Source organism: Psammomys obesus, unplaced genomic scaffold (assembly GCF_907164565.1).
Source record: "Psammomys obesus unplaced genomic scaffold, mPsaObe1.curated_primary_1811, whole genome shotgun sequence".
Lineage (NCBI taxonomy): Eukaryota > Metazoa > Chordata > Mammalia > Rodentia > Muridae > Psammomys > Psammomys obesus.
Genome location: NW_026585644.1, coordinates 43635580 through 43654599, shown reverse-complemented (window position 1 = coordinate 43654599; position 19020 = coordinate 43635580). Strand labels below are relative to the sequence as shown.

Below are 19020 nucleotides of genomic sequence, written 5' to 3'. Positions count from 1 at the left end.
TGGTCATGCTGTCAACTCACAGTAATAAAAGTAACTAAGACAGAAGAAAAATGGATAAGTGGAAGAAAATGGGTCCTTGATGGCACATCTATCTCATCACATCAGAACCACACTGCTTCCTCTCCATCTCAAACCCTCCCTGATGTCTTTCATAGCTCTTTAAGTAAAGTTTCAATAAAAAACATGGTGCCTGAGTTTTTTAGTAGGCACAGGCTTGGACAGAAAGATAAAAAGCAAAAACCACCAGCAACTTTCATACCTTTTCCATTCTTTAAAAAACATGATTTCCCTACCACCACCGAGGACCCCAACATTGAAACTTAAAGGTGGTAACCTGAAGCTCAGGCCCCAGACTAGAAAATCCTATTCATTGATTTAGAAGATGGGCATGGCAGTTCACACCTGTAATCACAACAATTGAGAAACCAAGGCAGGAGGATTGCTGTGAGTTCCACACCAGCCTGGGTTACAGAATGAGACCCTCCCTGAAAACAAACAAACAAACAAACAAACAAACAAACAAACAAGTACAAGAAGAGTCATCTAAGTTAGTCTGAACTCTGTAGATTCTGTAAGAATCTACAATTATCTGCCATTTATATACAATTATCTACAAGTATCTGCTATTTCAGGAAACTATCACCAGCAAATCAGCAGTAAACCCCCAAAAAAGGTAAAAAGGGAAGCTATCACCAGTTGGTCATGACCACCAGCCTATAGGAAATCGTGTCAACATGATTCAAGTGATTTGATAAACTGAATTCTTCAGATGAGGAGGAAGTCATAGAGATAGAATCTGCAGTTTGGCTCCATATTTTATTGAATCATGGAACAGCGTCTTCAGTGGGTTAAAACAATTAGGAGGTAATGACTCAGCTTCCCGGGGACTGCTAACAATGGAAGGGGCTATCAGCGGTTCCTCACAAGCTCAGATGTTGTTAAGGGTCCTGCTACTGGTCCCCCTGTTGGTTTCAATGTTTTTACCAACAACTTCATAAAGTGCCTTGAACAAGCTAGACACAGGTAAAGACTGAATGAGCCAGAGAATGAGAAGGAGCCAGAAGATTAGAGCAGATTTCTAGAGTTAGTCTGAGGCCAAGCAGAGCAATTCAGAGGCTGAGACAAGAGCCAGATTGAGTAAGTTAGCTGGCAGAGGGGTTTGAGCCAGAACAGCTCAGTTTGTTCCAGCCAGCTATGAGCTTGGAACAAAAAAAGGGTGAGCTTATTAAGTAGTAAGTCTCAGAAGCTGAAAACATTCTAGGCCTAGGTTAGATTATACAGAGGCTGGAAGTTTCCAGGACTAGGCCTAGGATAGCAGCCAGAAGCACTTAGCCTCCGAGACAACAACTGAACCAGGCGAATAAAAGTTCCTTTTACAGGCACTATTATGAAACTAAGAATATGTCTAGTAATCAATAAACACAGGTCTTCTAAGTTCAAGTCCAGTGCCCTGTCCACTGCACAGCGCAGGGCAAGAATGACCACCAGAAGTTCTGAGAGAGGCTGTAGGACCACAGCCGAAGCATAGACACCCCTCCCCACCCCTGCAGCATATTTAGAGGGGCTGAGGCAAACATGATCACTTCCAACATCTAAGGACGGAAGCCACCTTAGATGGGAGTAATTCTGGGGGCAGCAGGACACAGGGAGCAAATGTGCATACATGCAACTAGATGAAAGGGAATTCTTGAAACAACTAGTCACTGTTCTGCATCACATGGAAAATGGCTGCTTCCCTCGGCAGGATGACATATCCACCTATTCTTCCTCAATGATTTTCTTTTTACTGAGCATCTGTTTAAAGCCAGATACTCTGCTAGGCCCTTTTGATCACTGAGAGCATGAGTTCATCTCCATGATAGGCTTGTCTCTCCAGCACTTGGTCATCCTTCCAGCCCTCGGTTGCAGCAGGAAAGAAGTACATTCACTTTACCTGGCCCAGTATTGGTGGTACCCACCTATGATCCCAGCACTCAGGAGGCAGAGGCAGGCAGATCTCTGTGAGTTCGAGGTTAGCTTAGTCTACAGAGTGATTCCAGGACAGCCAAGGCTATACAGAGAAACCCTGTCTTGAAAAAGAAAAACAAAAAACTAAAACAAACCCAAACAAACAAAAATAAGGATAAAAATAAAATAAAACAAAATTTACTTACCTGGCCCGCTAGGTTGAAATAAGAATGGTTGGTGAGATTAACCGGCGTGGTCTGGCTGGCCTGTGCTCTGTAGTTGATTACAAGCTCTCCACCATCTAGGGTATACGTCACCCAGACTTTCAACTCTCCAGGGTAGCCTTCCTCCCCATCTGGACTGACTCGAGAGAACTGGACGCCGTTGGACAACACCTGAGGGGTCCAGAGGACCTAAAAGAAGTGTTTAAAGCTGCTTCACCACTCTATCCCCATTGAAATGCCACATTTCAATATTTAAAGAGCACAGAGTCTAGAAAGGGAGCTGGTGATTCAGAAATAAAGACTGCCAAATAATAGCCTGGAGCTTAACTCATCTAAAACTCTTTCATACGGAGAGAGATGGCTTTTGAGAAAAAAGTTTCCTCTTCATCTACTTGCATTTCCTATATTTTCTTCTCCTCTTAGCTTTATGTGTCTATGTTTTCCTTTAATTTTTCTCCTTTGGCTTTTTTTTTTTTAAGATTTATTTATTTACTTTATGTACATGAGTGCTCTGTTTTCATGCATTTCAGAAGAGGGAATCAGATCCCATAACAGATGGGTGTGAGCCACTATGTGGTTGCTGGGAATTGAACTCATGACCTCTGGAAGAGCAGCCAGTGCTCTTAACCTCTGAGCCATCTCTCCAGTCCTTTCCTGTCCCTTCCCCACCCCTTCCTTTTTTTCTGTTTTTTGAGATAGAGTTTCTCTGTATAGTCCTGGCTGGCTGTCTGGAACTCATTCTGTAGATCAGGCTGGCCTTGAACTTAGAGATCTGCCTGCCTCTCCCTCTGAAGTGAGGGAAGATTAAAGGCATGACACCACCACCACTAGGCTTTGATGTGTATTTTAATCTTAGAATTCCAGTCTGACAAATTAAAGACATCAAAACCTACTTGTAATATTTAAAGATAAGCTTGAGGCCGGGAATGCAGCTCAGTTGGCAGAGTGATTACCCAGAATGCATAAAACTCTGGCTTCAATTTCTAGGACCAAATAGATGTTGGCATTGTAATGCATGACTATAGCCTCAATGTTTGGAAGGCAGAGGCAAGAGGATCAAGAGTTCAAGGTCACCCTCAGCTCTTAGGGAGTTCAAGACCAGCCATGACTGCATGAGATACTATCTTCCAAAACAAAACCTTAACCAACCCTCTCTATTGGGTTTCTGTACATAGACATTTAGATCTGACTATTCTTCTAGTGTTGGAACACAGGTCCTTGCTGATGCTAGGCAAGTGTCCTCCCACTAAGATACACTCCCAGCCCCTCTGTAAACATGTGTCTAAATACTCTGAGGTTGGCCATGCCTCCTGGGCAGGGGTTAAAGCAAAGAGCATGCTTATTCCATTTGGAAGAGTTCCAAGCCACAAGTAAGGAGTCCTGATTTAGGGACCAAGGTGTCCCTAGCTCAGTGTGTGGCTTTGGGAACCAACCTTTCCCTAAAATAGAGGTGCTGAAGAAATGATCCTGAAGGGTCTTCTTATTTTAGCAAACATAATTCTAAGAAAGGTAAGAACTATGGAGACGTTCTCCAAATGAGCTTTTGCAAACAGAAATGGGAATCCTGGGTTCACAGTGGAGCCTCTCAGCTTTGCCCAGGAGTCCTTGGCTCATGTGGCTAGTAAAGGGAAAGCCAACATTTACCGAGGGCCCGTTATTAGCCACACCTGACTAGCAACTTCACATGGACTGTGTCATTGTCTCAGAGCAGACTCACAGGAGGCACCATTCTTAAAGGACCAGAGAATCAAAGCTCAGAAAAAAAGGAAGCCAGCTATACGTGTCATTTTGGGCCGGGGGGGGGGGGGGGGGGAAGGGGGAGGGGAAGAAGAAGAAGAAGCTGGATGGTGGCGGCACACGCCTTTAGTCCCAGCACTTGGGAGGCAGAGGCTGGCAGATCTCTGAGTTTGAGGCCAGACTTGTCTACAGAGTGAGTTCCAGGACAGCCAGGTATATACAGAGAGACCTTGTCTAAAAACTCCCCTCCCCCCCCAAAAAAAAGAAAAAAAGTTCCTCAAATGGATAAATTTCACCTCAGGTTACCTGAACCAGAGCCTGTGCCTGCTCCCTTGTCCTACAAATATCAAAATGACTTGGCCAGAGTCTCATTCCTGTGGAGTTCTGGATAACTACTGAAGGGCTGAATGTAACTAAAGAACTTGTGTTTGTCAAGGTGCTCCTTGGTTGCTTATCTATTCTACCTAAGTCACCTGGAGTAAAGTATTTGGTTCATCCAGGTGTAGGTCCGAAGTTGAACACTGATCTCTTCTCATAGCTCCAACTACTTTTGTCATCTCAGTCCTGAGTTCAATGTCAGGTTGCCTGCTTCTACCCCCCACACTGCAGGACAGAAGGGAACCTTAGAGTACTTCATGGTTTAAAGGGAGGTAAGTGTGGAACCCTGTTTAAGAGCAAACGTGTGATGAGTGTAGAGCTAGGATTCAAGCTCAAGTCCACCTGCCTACACTAGTTCACATTCTGTTTTCAGCAAACAGGCACGGCGGCACATACCTGTAATCCCAGCTCTCAGAGAGGCAGAGGTAGGTGGATTGCTGTGAGTTCGAGGCCAGGCTGGTCTACAAAGCGGGTCCAGGATGGCCAAGGCTACACCGAGAAACCCTGTCTCCAAAAACCAAAAATAAAAATATTTTATTTCAATTTTTCAAAAAAAAAAAAATGTATGTGTATCTGTGAGGGGCTCTGTGGAGACCAGAGAGGGAGTCAAATTTCCTGGAGCTGGAGTTAAAGGCAGTTATGAGCCACCTGACATAGTGCTGGGATCTGAGCTTAGATTCCCCTGAGGAGCAGCAAGTTCTCTCTCTCTTTCTCTCTCTCTCCAGGGTTTCTCTATGTAGCCCCTGGTTGTCTTGGACCTTTGTGTAGACCTCAAACACACAAGAGACCCACCTGCCTCTGCTTCCTAAGTGTTTGGATTACAGGAATGTGACAATACAACAAGTACTCTTAACCATTGGGCCATCTCAGCAGCGTAAATATTCCCTTTTTTAAAGAAATTAGGTGTAGGCTATAGGTTTAGGGTTAGACTGGCCTCAAATTTGTGATCTCTTTCTTGTCTTTCCCCTCTTTCTGATATGCATGACTTCAACTGACCAAATCTCCATTTTTTTAACAGAACAGTTGGGGCTAAACCGTGTCACTCTAAATAGAGTTAAAAATTAATAACCTGTTAGACCAGAGGAACAGCCCATGAGGCCAGGTCTTGTCTACTCAGCTCACAGCAGGGTCTTCTCTTACACAGTGTGCATTTGACAGGAAGGGAAGCCCAGCAGGGATGAAGGCCTTTGCGGCCCCCACAGTGAAAGACACTGCACTAACAAATTCAATGAGATTAGAGGGATGATGCCCTAATTAACCCTCAGAGACGGTAAACTTTCGAGGCATTAGAAAATAGGAAGTCTAGGGCATGGAGAATTGGCTCCGTGGTTAAGAGCACTTGTTGCTCTTGCAAAGGACCCAAGTTCAATTCTCAGCACCCACATACTGGCTCACGACCACCCGTAATTCCAGTCTCAGGGGGTCTCATACCCTCTTCCAGGCATGCAGGGCACAGACATGCAAATAAACACCCACACACATAAAATAATTAAATCTATGAACAAAACATAAAAGAACCTAGGGGTAGCAAGCCGGTTTTGTGGGCAAAAGCATTTGCATGGCAAGATGGTCTGTGAGCAATAGCAAAACCAGAGCTCCACTCCTACAACCCACAGTGGAAGGGGGAATGGATTTCTACAAGTCGTCCTATGACCTCCACATGCGAAGTTGGTGCATACACACAGACACACACACACACACACACAAGGGTGTGAACAGGTGCACTTGAGAGCACACACATTCATATACACACCAAGATACATACATACAGATAAACACAAAACTAATAAATAAATAAATAAAATTTGTTTGTATTTTTCAAGACAGGGTTTCTGTCCCAGACTCACTTTGTAGACCAGGCCGGCCTTGAACTCACAGAGATCCACCTGCCTCTGCCTAATAAATAAAATTTTAAATAAATTAAGGAAGCCTGTTACAAGTGTAACCTAATGAAAAAGAACTTTAAAAAAAATCCCAAAATGGAAAGTTTTAAGAATTAAATGTTTGAAATAAAAGGTTACTGCCTTGCCACCTAGATTTTTGACCTTCAGAGAAAGGACACAGTGCCTATCCACAGGAAGACTCTCCTGGCCCACAGTTTCTAAATTTCCAGAGATTTCACATCTTTAGTCTTTCTGGTTCTATTTCCAGTCCTGTCAGGACTCAATTTTTACCTTTTTTAAAAAAGTGTTGACATAAATAGAAAAAGCACATTATCTCCAAGCTAAATTATTCATCTACCGATGAGATCAAATAAAGAATAAAGTGTCAAATCCAGCCAGGCTCCTCCTGCTACTGTAGTAAAACTTTCTGCCCCCAATGCCCACGGCTCCATAAAAGCCAAGTCTTTCCTGCCACAGTCCTTCCCTCCAATATCCACAGATGGATGGATGTTACCTGCTCTTCAAGGGCAGCTCAGATCCACACCCCCCCCCATTGCTATGTGCCTGTTCACACTCCTCCCTACAGCATCCTCCCTGTCACATCCATGTTGCACAGTTCAGTCTGTGCTCCTCTGACAGTTGTGTAAGGGGCCACCATTGGAACCCCAGGAACCCAAGGCCGTTAGGCTCCCTGGTGCACAGAGGGGGCCCACACCACTAAGGGACACTGCTAAGATTGGAATGTGCCACTCAAAAGTTTTGTCTGTTGGAAGCTGGATTCTCAGATTCATGGTAGGGGCATTTGAGGCAAAGCACCCAACGGGTGGTTAGGGTTGGATGAGGTCATGATAGCAAGAGCAGCTCCTCCCCCCACGGTGGCTTCGGTGGTTTTGTGATAACAGGAAGAAAGCCCTGAGCTGGCACAGTTATTCTAAGACGCCTTCTCCACCTTAGGATGAAGTGAATGGAGAGCGGCTGCCATCTGAAGTAGAACCAAGGGCTGGTGTCATGCTCTTCAAAGTCCAGCCTCCAAAACTGTGCGCTAATTTACACCTTTGTCTTAACAAATCACCTGGTTTGTGAACTTGGTTGTACCTCAGCTGGCAGAGTGACTACCCAGCATGCAGGAAGCCCTGGGTTCCGTCACCAGCACCACACAAAACTGGGGGTTCCCGGACTGGAGAGATGGCTCAGCAGCTAAGAGTGCTGGCTGCTCCTCTACAGGGCCCAAGTTTGGTTTCTACACCTCGAAGCTCACGACTGCCTGTAACTGCAGTTCCAGGAGTACAACACCTTCTCTAGCCTCCGTTAGGCACATGTACACACGTGTACTCTCTCACACACACATACTCACACAAACACACACATAAATAATAAAATAAATCTTAAACTAGCAATTCCAGCAACGGGAAGCTAGAGAAAAGACAATCAGGAATTCAGAAATTTTCTCGGCCACTTAGCCAATTCAAGGCCAGCTTGAGACCCTGAGAAAGAAAGAAAAAGAAAGAAAGAAAGAAAGAAAGAAAGAAAGAAAGAAAGAAAAGAAAGAAAGAAAGAAAATGGATGGAGACTATTTGACTGTGTTCATAAAGGGAGTGTGTGTTCATAAATACCACAGAAAAAAACACAGTGGAACAGAAGGGGGAACAAGCTAGAACAAGCGGCTGTTTTGAGGCTCCTCTGAAGATCCCTGTCCCAACCAAGGCTGGTCCAGCTTCCTCTGGGGTGAGGTTTGTTCACAAGCCTGGAATGTTCCACAGATGCTCAGCCCTAACATGGGCAGAGCTGATACTCCCCTCTACCTTCTGCTTTTCCTGGTATGAGAAGCACCTCACTGAGGAAAGGAAACCAATTGGGCAGTCTGGTTCTAGGCCATAGACAGGAAGCTGGAGACAGAAGTGGGGGAAATTGAGAGCACCCAACTTCCTTCAACAGGAGAGGTAGTGGCCAGAGGGAGAGAAGAAATGGCGGCGGTGGCTTTTAGCTGCCACCCATGTTCTCATCTTCTCTGGCTAGAGTCTAGGAAGTAACCTAAGCTGCACAGCCCAAAGGAAAACCCCAAAGGGGTTTTCTCCCTCACAGGTCAGTCTGTGAACTGGCCCACAGCGGGGCGCGGAAGCAGGAGGCTGGGATCTGCACACCACAGAGGTTCTGCTCCATCCACTTGCTTTCCCGTCCTTCCTCCCAGAGACGTGCTTAGGTAATGGGAGTGTCTGTCTAGAAAGGGGGCCTGGAGACAACCTGAGATAGCTGTGGGGAAGAGAGCACCTCAGTGGAAGGGTAGAGCTAGGTGTGGTGCACACTATGCCTGGGGAAGGGAACCACGGACAGAGGACAGGCGCAAAGAGGTGTGTTGAGTTGGGTAGCCCCGTGGTGGTCTCGGAGGACACCAGTACTTATGATGTAGGAATGAGGGCTTGGGGCCAGGCCGCCATGCCTGGCTAGCCTACTAGGACATGTGTAGTGTTTTGGGACCTCGGCGTTCTCATTTAGTGATCACACCTGCTTTTAATGAGGACTAGAGAAAATGGATGCAAATGCCTGTGCAGTAAGTTTTAGGAACAATCATTAATCCGTGTTTCTGCAACCCTGATGCTAACACTGTGAAAGCCACACTCTGTCTTCCCAAGCCCAAGTTTGTCTGAGTGTGGAGGTAACCTCTTTCCTGGATCCTCCACCATACCAGTGATCCCTGGCCTGGGATTACGTCTGGCAAATACAGGCTTTGGGGGACTTGAAAGTGTGCCAAGAGGGGCCCCTGCCACACGCCCAACTCACCTTATCAAACCCCCTGAATCCTCCGTGGAGACTGTTGGGCTCCTTGTTAATGGGCAGGTGGTACTCTTTCCCATCCACCGTGAATCTTCCTTTGGCAATTCGGTTGGCTACCCTCCCAACCACGGCTCCAAAGTAGGGCTGCTTCTGCAGGTAGCCTGCACAGACAGACAGGACATAATAGCATTTCTTAAAAAAACGTCCAACGTTAAGAGGCTCACACCGCTGTCTCCTGCATTCTTCTGAGGGAAACTCCAAGGATGTGTCACTTGTCCACAGCCGGGTCCAAGCTCAAGCTCAATCAAAGGCAAAAAGACTCGGTCATTTTGGCTATGTAGGCCACCCGGGCCTCAAATTTGAGATTTTTTTACTTCAACCTCCTGGTGCCCAAGGAGGCCTAAAGACGGCATTATATTCCCTGGGACTAGAGTTTCATATAGTTGTGAGCAGCCATGTAGGTGTTGGGAACTGAACCGGAGTCCTCTGGAGGAATAGCAAGTGCTCTAACTGCTGAATCTCTCAAACACCTCTTACACAGTCTTGAAAGAAAACGATGACTTTTTATTTTTTTTAAACTGTACAATCAGGGGCTAGAGAGAGGGCTCAGTTGTTAAGAATCTGTACTGCTCCTACAGAGGACCCCAGTTCAGTTCTTAGCACCGTATCAGATGGCTCTCAATCTCCTGCACCTGCAGCTCCAGAGGACCTGACAACTCTGGTCTCAGTGTAGGGACATACCCACAGACACAGACATGGACACACACACACACACACACACACACACTTTAAATTTTTTTATTTCCTTTAATGTGTATGGGCATTTTGCCTGCATGCACATTCATGTGTACCTTGTACATGCCTGGTGCCATGGATGCTCTGGAACTGGAGTTACAGATATGGCTGTGAGCTGCCATGCGGATGCTGGGAATTGAACCCAGGTCCTCTATAGGAGGAAGAGCTAGTGCTCTTAACCACTGAGCCATCTTTCCAGCCCCTGCCCACCCCCAAAATTTTTTAAACTTCAAAAATACTTAGGAAAGAAAAATATCCTTTAAAGAAGGTTAAGTAAAACACAAGGGTATATGACAGGCTTGGCAGAAACACAGAATGCCCAAGTAAACTTGCATTTCAGATAAGTAATGAATTGTTTTAACATACATATGTTCATAGTATTAATATACAGTTTAGGCTGCTTACCTTAAAGAACTTATCATATATATTTTATTGGCTAAACTGGACAAGCAAAAGATACCCCCCGTCTTTGCCTCTCATTTCTCCTCCTCCCCTGTGGGTCCAATGTTAAATGAACACAGTGGTGTGTACAGCTCTTTTTTCTCTTCTTTTAAGATGCGGTCTGTGATGTAACTTTTTGTTGATATAAAATATGTTGTTGTTTTTTCTCTTCTTTTGAGATGGGGTCTGTGATATAGTCCTGAGAAGCCTTGAACTTACTATGTCACTCGGGCTGACTTTGAACTTGCGGTGATCCCTCTGCTTCAAACGCTCAAGTACTGGGATCATAGGTGCGTACCTCCATGCCCAGCTATTTCCCTCTAACAGCATACAAACAAACACACAAACATGTGCGTGTTCCCTTTTTTAGTTTTAAGTCTGCTGTGCCCCATTCTACCCTCAAACTGACTATGTAGCTCAGGATGGCTGTGAACTGATTCTCCTGTCTCCACCTCCCATGTTCTAGGCTAACAGGCCTCTGCCACTATTTCCAATTATGTGGTGCATGCTAAGCAAGCATTCTACCAGCTGAGCGATATCCCAACCCCACACATATTCATTAAAGATAATTATGCCAGCCACATTCTTCTGCAACTTTTCATTTATCCAAAAGCCTTAACAGGTGCCCACCCGTAACATAACTACTTACCATCCTCCTCTTGATGGTTACAAAGTACCCTGATGAACACAAATATCCCTGGGCTTTGGGGCAGGTGCTATTAAACACAAAGTTGCTCGTTGTAATTATGACTTTGAACATAAGCATATTGCAGCATTCCCCACCTCTTTATGTTCCTTTGCACTTGATTTACAATAGAAAATACTAAGGATTTTTTTTGCAAGTTTTGTTATTGTTGTGTACACTAATAATTCCATTCTCCATAGGGGCCCACGCCTTTAACCCCAGCACTCAGGAGGCAGAGGTGCATTGTTATCTAAATTCAAGGCCAGCCTGGACTAGAGAGCAAGTTCCAGAACAGACAGGGCTACACAGAGAAACCCTGTTTCAGGGGGTGGGGGGGGACAAAAAGAATTTCATTTTCCTTCCCCAAGACACTGTGCCACCACCACCGCTTCTGATGAGCAGAGAATGGCATTCAAGAACGAAAACTCTTTTTCCCCACTTGTAGAAGGGTCTCAGGATACAAACCCTGAATGGATTAGGCCAGTGGCAGGTCACAGCTTCCCACTGCTCACCTGGTTGGGCACAAGCCAAACACTAACCGTTCTCTTTCAAGTCCCCTGTCCTATTGCTTCTGAGTTTCACCCTGAAAGTTGTCCCTGCTAACAATCACTGAGCCGTTTCAAAGTCCGAGATACTCTGTAAGAACTCTGCATCTCCCTGGAGTACTTCACCAAGGGAGATGCTCTTATTACCTTCATTTTACAGAAAAATTAAATAATTTGCCCCCAAACACCATTGAGTGATAAAATCCAGACTTGAATCTTTAAAGTCTGGCTCCAGGGTTTCTGTGTCTGTGTTTCTCCCTTTTAGGCAAGATCATTACAAGGCAGGTCTAGCCCGGCCTCGTAATCCTTCTTTTTCTACTTCCCAAATGCTGGGATTATTGGTCACCACGTCCTACCCTGAGTCCTTGCTCTTAAGCATATCATTCCCTGCCAATCTTCCTTCAGTATCCCAGGGTCTGTTCTACTCAGGACCTACCCTTCTAAGACATCAAAATCAGCAGATGTCCATGGCCTCATAGGGAATAGTAAGGCATTACATATATCCTATGCATATTCTCTCATATACTTTAAGTCACAGATTGCATATAATACTTAATACATGTAAATAGTACATAAATTGTTATAATAGTATTGTTAGACAACTGGAAAAAAGTCTAAGCACTTTTAGTACAAATAAAATCCTCTCCTCCAAATAGTCCCTTTTTTTGTTTTATACTATTATTATTATTTGCATTTTAGTTTAGTATGTGTGTGTTTGAGGAGGCTAGAAGACCTTAAAACCACCTGGAGTTAGTCATGGGCAATTGTGAGCCACGCACTGAAAACTGAACTTGGGAATCTGGAAGAAAAGCAGATGGCTCCCAGCTGCTGAGCCATCTCTCCATCCCCTCTTTTCTTGTTCCTTTCTTTCTTCCTTTCTAAGCAGGGCCTCACTCTATAACCCAGGCTCCTGGGACTCTTCCTGCACTGGACTCCCGAGCGCTGGCCTCATAGACATGCGGCACTGGGAATCTCTCCCCCAAATGTTTTCAGTTCATGTTTGGCAAAAGCTGAGGTAAGACTGTTTGGAAGGCACAGGCCATTCTGGTGGCCTTACCATCTCCCTAGACAGGTGGCACTCTCTCTGCCCGCTCCCTTCTGCCTCCCACCTGCCTCCATTTCAGAAGCTGTGGTTTTAAACCCCTCACGGTGGCTAACCAGAAGGAGCCCCAAAGAGCCACACAACCTCTTTTTGGTTTTGCTTCATGTGCATTTGGGCCAGAAAGAGAATGATTCCTTTTGCACTCATCATAAGGGTCAGGTCTGACCCCCTATAACAAAAGACAGGTGAGTTAACAGAGACAAACACACCAAATGTATTTGGTCACACTCTGTGACAAAAGAGACTTCAGCCACACTAAAAGACCTAAGGTGAGCTATCCATTTTTTTGTGTTTATGTCTGACACAAGCTATGTAAAATTGTAGTTTGATAAAATGGGTTTCATACAATATTGAGGGGCTGAAGAGGAAACCCAGCAGGGCCTGTCTGTTAGATTCTTGCTGGCCTCTTTGGAAAGAACTCCCTCCTAAGTTTGGGGTTCTCATTTAGGGGGTCTTATGATTTATAGTCCATCACAGAGGGTCAGAGTTTTTTATAGCCAACTTTGAAAGATGTGAGAATTACTTTACTATGTACCATGGCTGGCTTTGAGGAAGAGGTTTCTGGTTTTTTGGGGAAGAAGTCTGTTTTTTATCAATGGTGAAGGAGTGACAGGGGGACAGGCAGAAGCTTCATTTAAAGACCTCACTTTGGTACATCATTTTCTGAGCCCCAGTTAGGCTCAAAAACATAAAGAAAAAAAGTTTTGGTCCTGTTCCCCAAAAAAAAAAAAAAAAAAGGAAGAACAACAAAAACCCAAATAAACTTTTGTTGTCGTTGTTGTTCAAAAACTGAAAACTGTTTGGCTCTACCTATTTCTCAGAGATACCGTGAAGTATCTAACAAATGGGCCCGGAGCCTCCGCTCTCCCAAGCTGTGCCAGGCGTTGGAGAGAGACACGTGTGAGACAGTAAAGCTCACGATCCTGAGTTTGTGAAAATCCCTTCACTGCCGACCTCTTATGGCAACAGTCTCTAAGCCCCTGGAAAAGAAAAGCACTATGCAGTTCTTTAGATAAATAGTTTCTAAAGACTAAACTGTAAGGACGGAGAAAACATTATTCCCAATTGGTGCTGAAACAAACACATGGACAATTACCGGTGTTATGAAGCCTCCTGGTCCAGTCAGGACTAAGAACAATGACAAGCTCAGATCCTGAAGTGGGCATGACTGGAAGGGTTTTGAACTGCAGAAAATATTGTTTATCATCAAAAGGTCAAAGTTCCTAGGTCAAGCTATGAATGCTACCTTAGTGAACTCAACTGCTGAACTGAAAGAATAGGCTGAGTCTGCCCTGGTTCTTGAGCCAGAATGAATTAATAAATGCTTAACAGCGGTCTACAGCCTTTTTACTCCCATGCCACCCCTATCAGGCAGCCTACAACCTTGCCAGAGGGCCCTAAAGTCTGAAGTAAAACTACTCCCTAATTTCCCTCAGAAGCTCCACCCATCCTAAGCTTTCCATCCTAAGCTTCAACCACTGTCCTTAGGCTGTAAGAAAAAGACTTGAACTGACAATCACTTTAATTATGCTAGATATTATCTCCATGACATATTATCAAGGATAAGCACAATGAAATAAATAAAAATTGTAGCAGAGTGAAAGAAACCATTTAGGAGCAAAAGAAGGCAAAGAGATGAAAATGATTAACCGTTTTCCAGTTAGAGACTTTGCTCACGTGGTCAAACACAGGCAGATACAGGCTCCAGGCATCTTCCTACAGCACACACTCTGACAAAGCATTGATTTAAATCAGGAGTTCTCAAAGTCCCAGCAACTCCGGGGCACTGGCAATATCAACCTTCAGTCTTTCCACTCCCCGTTCAAAATCCAGGGTGTTGCTGTTTTGTTGAGTCAGGGTCTCAGGTATCCCAAGCTGACCTTGATGAAGACGACCTTAAGCTTCTGATCCCCCTGCCTCCTCTCCCAAGCGCTGGAATTATAGGCAAAACCACCTTTGCCTGGGTTTATGCACTAGGGATGGAATTCAAGGCTACATGTCTATTAGGCGAGCACACTACCATCTGGACCCCAGCACTTTGTTTATTGCCAGTCACATGCTCTACCATTGAACTGCATCCCCAGACTTCAAAGCATCAAGGGTATTTTTTTACTCTAGCCATACTGGCTCTCACTGCAGTAATAGCTGGGTATTTGGTAGTAACTGGTGGGGAAATAAAAACGGAAGGAGTCTTGTTGATTGTATATATGGGTAGGCTATTTATACCTGTGGCTTATAAGCAAAGATTCTTACCACAGGCTTTGAAGACAACATGATTGTTGGTGGGTCACACAGATGATAAGAAAGGAGAGGAAAAACCTACAGGAGACATTACTAATTTTTTCCAGGCTATAACTAAATGATCATATACAATTTCCCTTTTTAGAATTCTACAGAAAGATCTCATCTTCCCCGGGGAGAAATTGAACCTAACCAAGAAGTTTATGTAAAAATCTATCTGGGAGACCGGCAGTTACAAAAGGGGCATGTTTCACAGAATCATCAGTGTTCAGTGTTTCCTCAGACCTCGAAACATTTATGAAACAAGGTAAATCCTTTCACTCCAGATTCTTTACTCGGTTTGTTTACTTAAATTTACAGGATCAAACTTTAAAAAATAAATTACAATTACTTATTTATTTGTGTGTATGTGTGTGTTCACATGTGCGTAAGTCGGAGGACACTTGCAGGAGTCAGTCCTCTCCTTCTGCCATGCGGATCCGGGGAATCAAGCTAGGATCATCAGCCTTGGCAGCAAGCCTGACAATCATCATTTACCTGGTGAGCCACTTTGATGCTTCCATTATCAGGTCTTCCTTCGAAGCCCTGGCTATCCTAGAACTCACTAAGTAAATCAGGTGCCACCAGACCCACTCTAAAATGCTGCCATTGTTATTGTTCGTTTTTTTGAGACAGGGTTTCTCGGTGTCACAGCCATAGGTGTCCCGGAACTCTCTTTGTAGACCAGGCTGGCCTCAAACTCACAGAGATCCGACTGCCCCTGCCTCTAAGGTGCTGGCATCAAAGGTGTGCGCCACTAAGCCTGGCATCTAAAATGGGTTTAATACACTAAAATCCACCAAGGCAGTAGCAGAGAACCATGTTATACTTTTACAGTTGAGATAATATACTTCCTGTTGTAACGTGTGCCAACCCCTGTATTTGACAACACAGAAAGAGTCTATGAAAACCTGAAAAACAGGACTTTACAAGGGGAACTAGGTTTCCTGTGTCATAATCTTGAAGAGAGCTAACATTTCAGGAAGCATTATTTAATATTCTATAGGTGTTTTCAACTTCTTTTTTGAAAATAGCTTTCTCTCCTTTTAGAATAATTCAGTATTCAAATTACAGCTCAGGAATGAAAATGTCCATCTTGATACAGTGCTAAGAGTATTTTAAGAGTTTTTCATTTGGTGAAGCTGTGATGCATTTTGATAAGAAAATGCTATAGAGATCGGTTCTCAGCCTTCCTAACACTGTGACCCTTTAATACAGTTCCTCATGTTGTGGTGACACCTGGCCATAAAATTATTTCGTTATTACTTCATAACTGTAATTTTGTGACTGCCATGAATCGTAATGTAAATATTGGACATATAGGATATCTGATCCGCCACCCACAAAGGAGTCGTGACCCACAGGTTGAGAACCACTGCCCTAGAGCCTCCTCGCCACAGGGGCCTGCTGGGTTACTCTTATTTAGGGGAGCTAAGGCCTTTTGTCTAGAGCTTTTATGAAGAGGTGGGGATAATTCAGTTCTTTCACTAAGCCTCCCATAGGCACCCCAGACTGAAATGAATAGCTTAATAATTAGTACTTCCACGCCTGTAAAGAAACTGGTGGCCCCTGGCTGGCATATTCTCAGTCTCACATTTCATGGGGATCTCAAAGACAATCTTGAGATCTTGTTTCAGGTCCACTGTACTCTAACCTCTGAACTGAAAGAGACCTGGAGTGAGGGCCTCTGTGTGTCTCAGACAGATGGTAAGAGTGGGTACCCAGCCACCACCTCTAATTCTCTTACATGGATCAGGTTCTCCATCCAAGCCACCGGAATAATCTCTTTGTGATTTCAGCCCACAAAAGGGCTATGGGCCCAGCAGAAAGGAGTGACTCAGCAAACTGTTTCTAAAGCCTCCTCCATCACAGTTCCTACAGACTCCCGACTCTGAAGATGTCTGATAACAGACCAAGGAATCTGGGCTCACCTTCTCCAAGTCTCCACACCTTCCCACCAGCCTGTCCCTTGCAACAGCCTTCTCAAATTATTGAAGAAATTCTGCAGGGAATAAGATTAACCCTCTGGGCTATAAAAACATAAAGACAGGTAGGGGTGGGGGTGAGCGGACAGGATAGTACTGACCAGGACAGACAGGAACCTCAGCAATACCCTTATAATGCAGTTTAACAAAAAGATGGGGGAACACATTTATTTTTTGCCTAAGGGACAACTTTTTTTTTTTTTTTAATAAGCGAACAAAACAGGGTTTTCCTGTTGACCCCAAACCAAGTTAAACACGTGAAGAACCAAGTAGGCAGAAAGAAGCGCCAAAAGGAAAACCTCAAACCTCCTCTTGTGGTAGAAAATTTGTCTACACCCTACTACTGAGCAGAGAGAATTAGTTCTGTTTCTGTTTGGCTATTTTACTTCAGATGTTTGTTTTCGGCCTGGTTACATGCAACGCTGAGGAACAGCAAGATGTGCATTCTACTCCTGCTGCAAATCAAACTGCAATCCAACCACTTAATTATGTAATCGTGGGTCTAGACTCTGTCTCCCCAGTTAAACTGTAAGTTGAAAGTGATCTTTGCCTATCTTGTTGGATGAGTCCACTGCAATAACAGAGTTTTAAACGTAAGATTTAAGATAAAACCCTGCATGTAGTAAGTGAAAACTGGGGGCTGGAGAGATGGCTTAGTGGTTAAGAGCACTGTCTGCTCTTCCAAAGGACCTGGGTTCAGTTCCCAGCACCCACATGGTAGCTCACAACTGTTTGTAACTCCAATTCTAAGGGATCTGAAACCCTCACACCAATGCACATAAAATAAATTATTATAAAAGAGAGAGAGAGAGAATACTGCCAGCTCTTGCCAGTAATACCAACACTAGAGAAAGTGGAAGCAGGATAACCAGTAGTTCCGGGCCAGCCTTGGCTACATAGTGCTATCCAGTTCGGTGTGCCTAAAACCCTGTCCAAAAAAAAAAAAAAGATCCGAATTGCCCAGGATGACTATGTCCACATCTTAGACCTTATTTCCAAAGCAGTGGCTTTGTCCCCTTTCATTGAGAACATGTTCTGCTAGAGGTACTGTACCCCACCAGTGCTGATCACAGCAACTAAGCGCTCAGATGAGTTTACACCAGGCCTATATATTCTGAGGCATTTTTGCTCCAGGAGTCCTCAGAAAAAAATCCGATAAAGGGGGTGGGGACTGGAATAGCAGCAGAAGCCCATCCTTGATTTTCCTTCCTCGGAAAAGAGGAACACAGCCCTGTTCGAAAGTCGCTCGAGGGAGTTTGGTCTGTCACCTGACTTCCTTGTGAACTGTGACAAAGTCTGGCTGCCTAAGAAAGGCCAAGTCCTACAGCTCTTTGCATTCCATCCGGCTTTTTCCAAACACACAATCCTGTTAGCGGTTTACTTTAGCTCATTCACACGCTTCCAAGTTAGACTGCCCTAAGCAGGGGGCCTAGGTTAGGTCCCGTGAGTGGCCGGGAAAACCCGGGATACCCGGATCAGGAGTTTGTGCGGGCTAGGTCTGGGGCCCTTTGGCAGCCCTGGGCTGGACGCGACCCACCTTCCAACTCGGCAAAGCCCAGCACCACGTCCGAGGCCTCCCCCTGCCTGTCTTTGACCTGCAGAGCAGAGATCGTGCAGCCCCAGGAGAGAATGTCCACACTCAGCTGGTCTGACCGAAGCTGGAACTTCTCCACTGTCCCTCCCCCCGAGGGCAGCTCTCCAAACACGGTTCTGGTCACCGAAGCCATTTCGAAAGTTCGGGGCGAGCAGCTACTCTCTGCCGTTCAAACTCTAGCCTTGATCACGTTTGGAATGATAAAAGTTCCAGGGAGAAGGGGAGGGGCTCGGCTTAACTCCTCCCTTTATTGCCTGGATATAAGTATTTGACCACTCCTAGGGGTGCAAAAATGCTCTGGGGACTTTTCAAAACTTTCCTTTGCCTGAGGTAACCGAGAAGCAAACTTTCCAGTGAAGCTTTCAGGTCTTTTCATTCACTAACCCCGGCTGCAGTGCATGTCGGGAATGGTAGTCTTTAAGAAAATTGCAATTGCATCTTGGGGCTTGTAGTTTAAAAAAAAAGCAACTATTTATTTTGCGCAGGTGCGCGCGCGCCGGGCACTTTAGAGGTCAAAAGACAATCTCGGTTTTCTCCTTTCCCTAAAGGGCTGTGAGGAATCAACTCAGATGGGCAGTCTTAGGGGCACGCTCCTTTAAGCCATATTGCCCATCTCATGTAGTCTTTCTAAACCCCAATATCCCCATTTCTC

General features: G+C 44.9%; 1 protein-coding gene across 1 annotated transcript in view; it reads right to left on the bottom strand.

Moving 5' to 3' along the window:
- Galm (galactose mutarotase) overlaps positions 1 to 18656 on the bottom strand; it is a 51512-nt gene extending 32856 nt beyond the window's left edge. The window contains exons 1-3 of the mRNA XM_055618676.1: positions 18312 to 18656; positions 8948 to 9102; positions 2154 to 2360 (exon numbers count right to left, since the gene is read on the bottom strand). Of these exons, the coding sequence (XP_055474651.1) occupies positions 2154 to 2360; positions 8948 to 9102; positions 18312 to 18501 (552 nt within the window). The 5' untranslated portion in view covers positions 18502 to 18656. The remainder of the gene's footprint in view (positions 1 to 2153; positions 2361 to 8947; positions 9103 to 18311) is intronic.
- Positions 18657 to 19020: the final 364 nt, after the last annotated feature.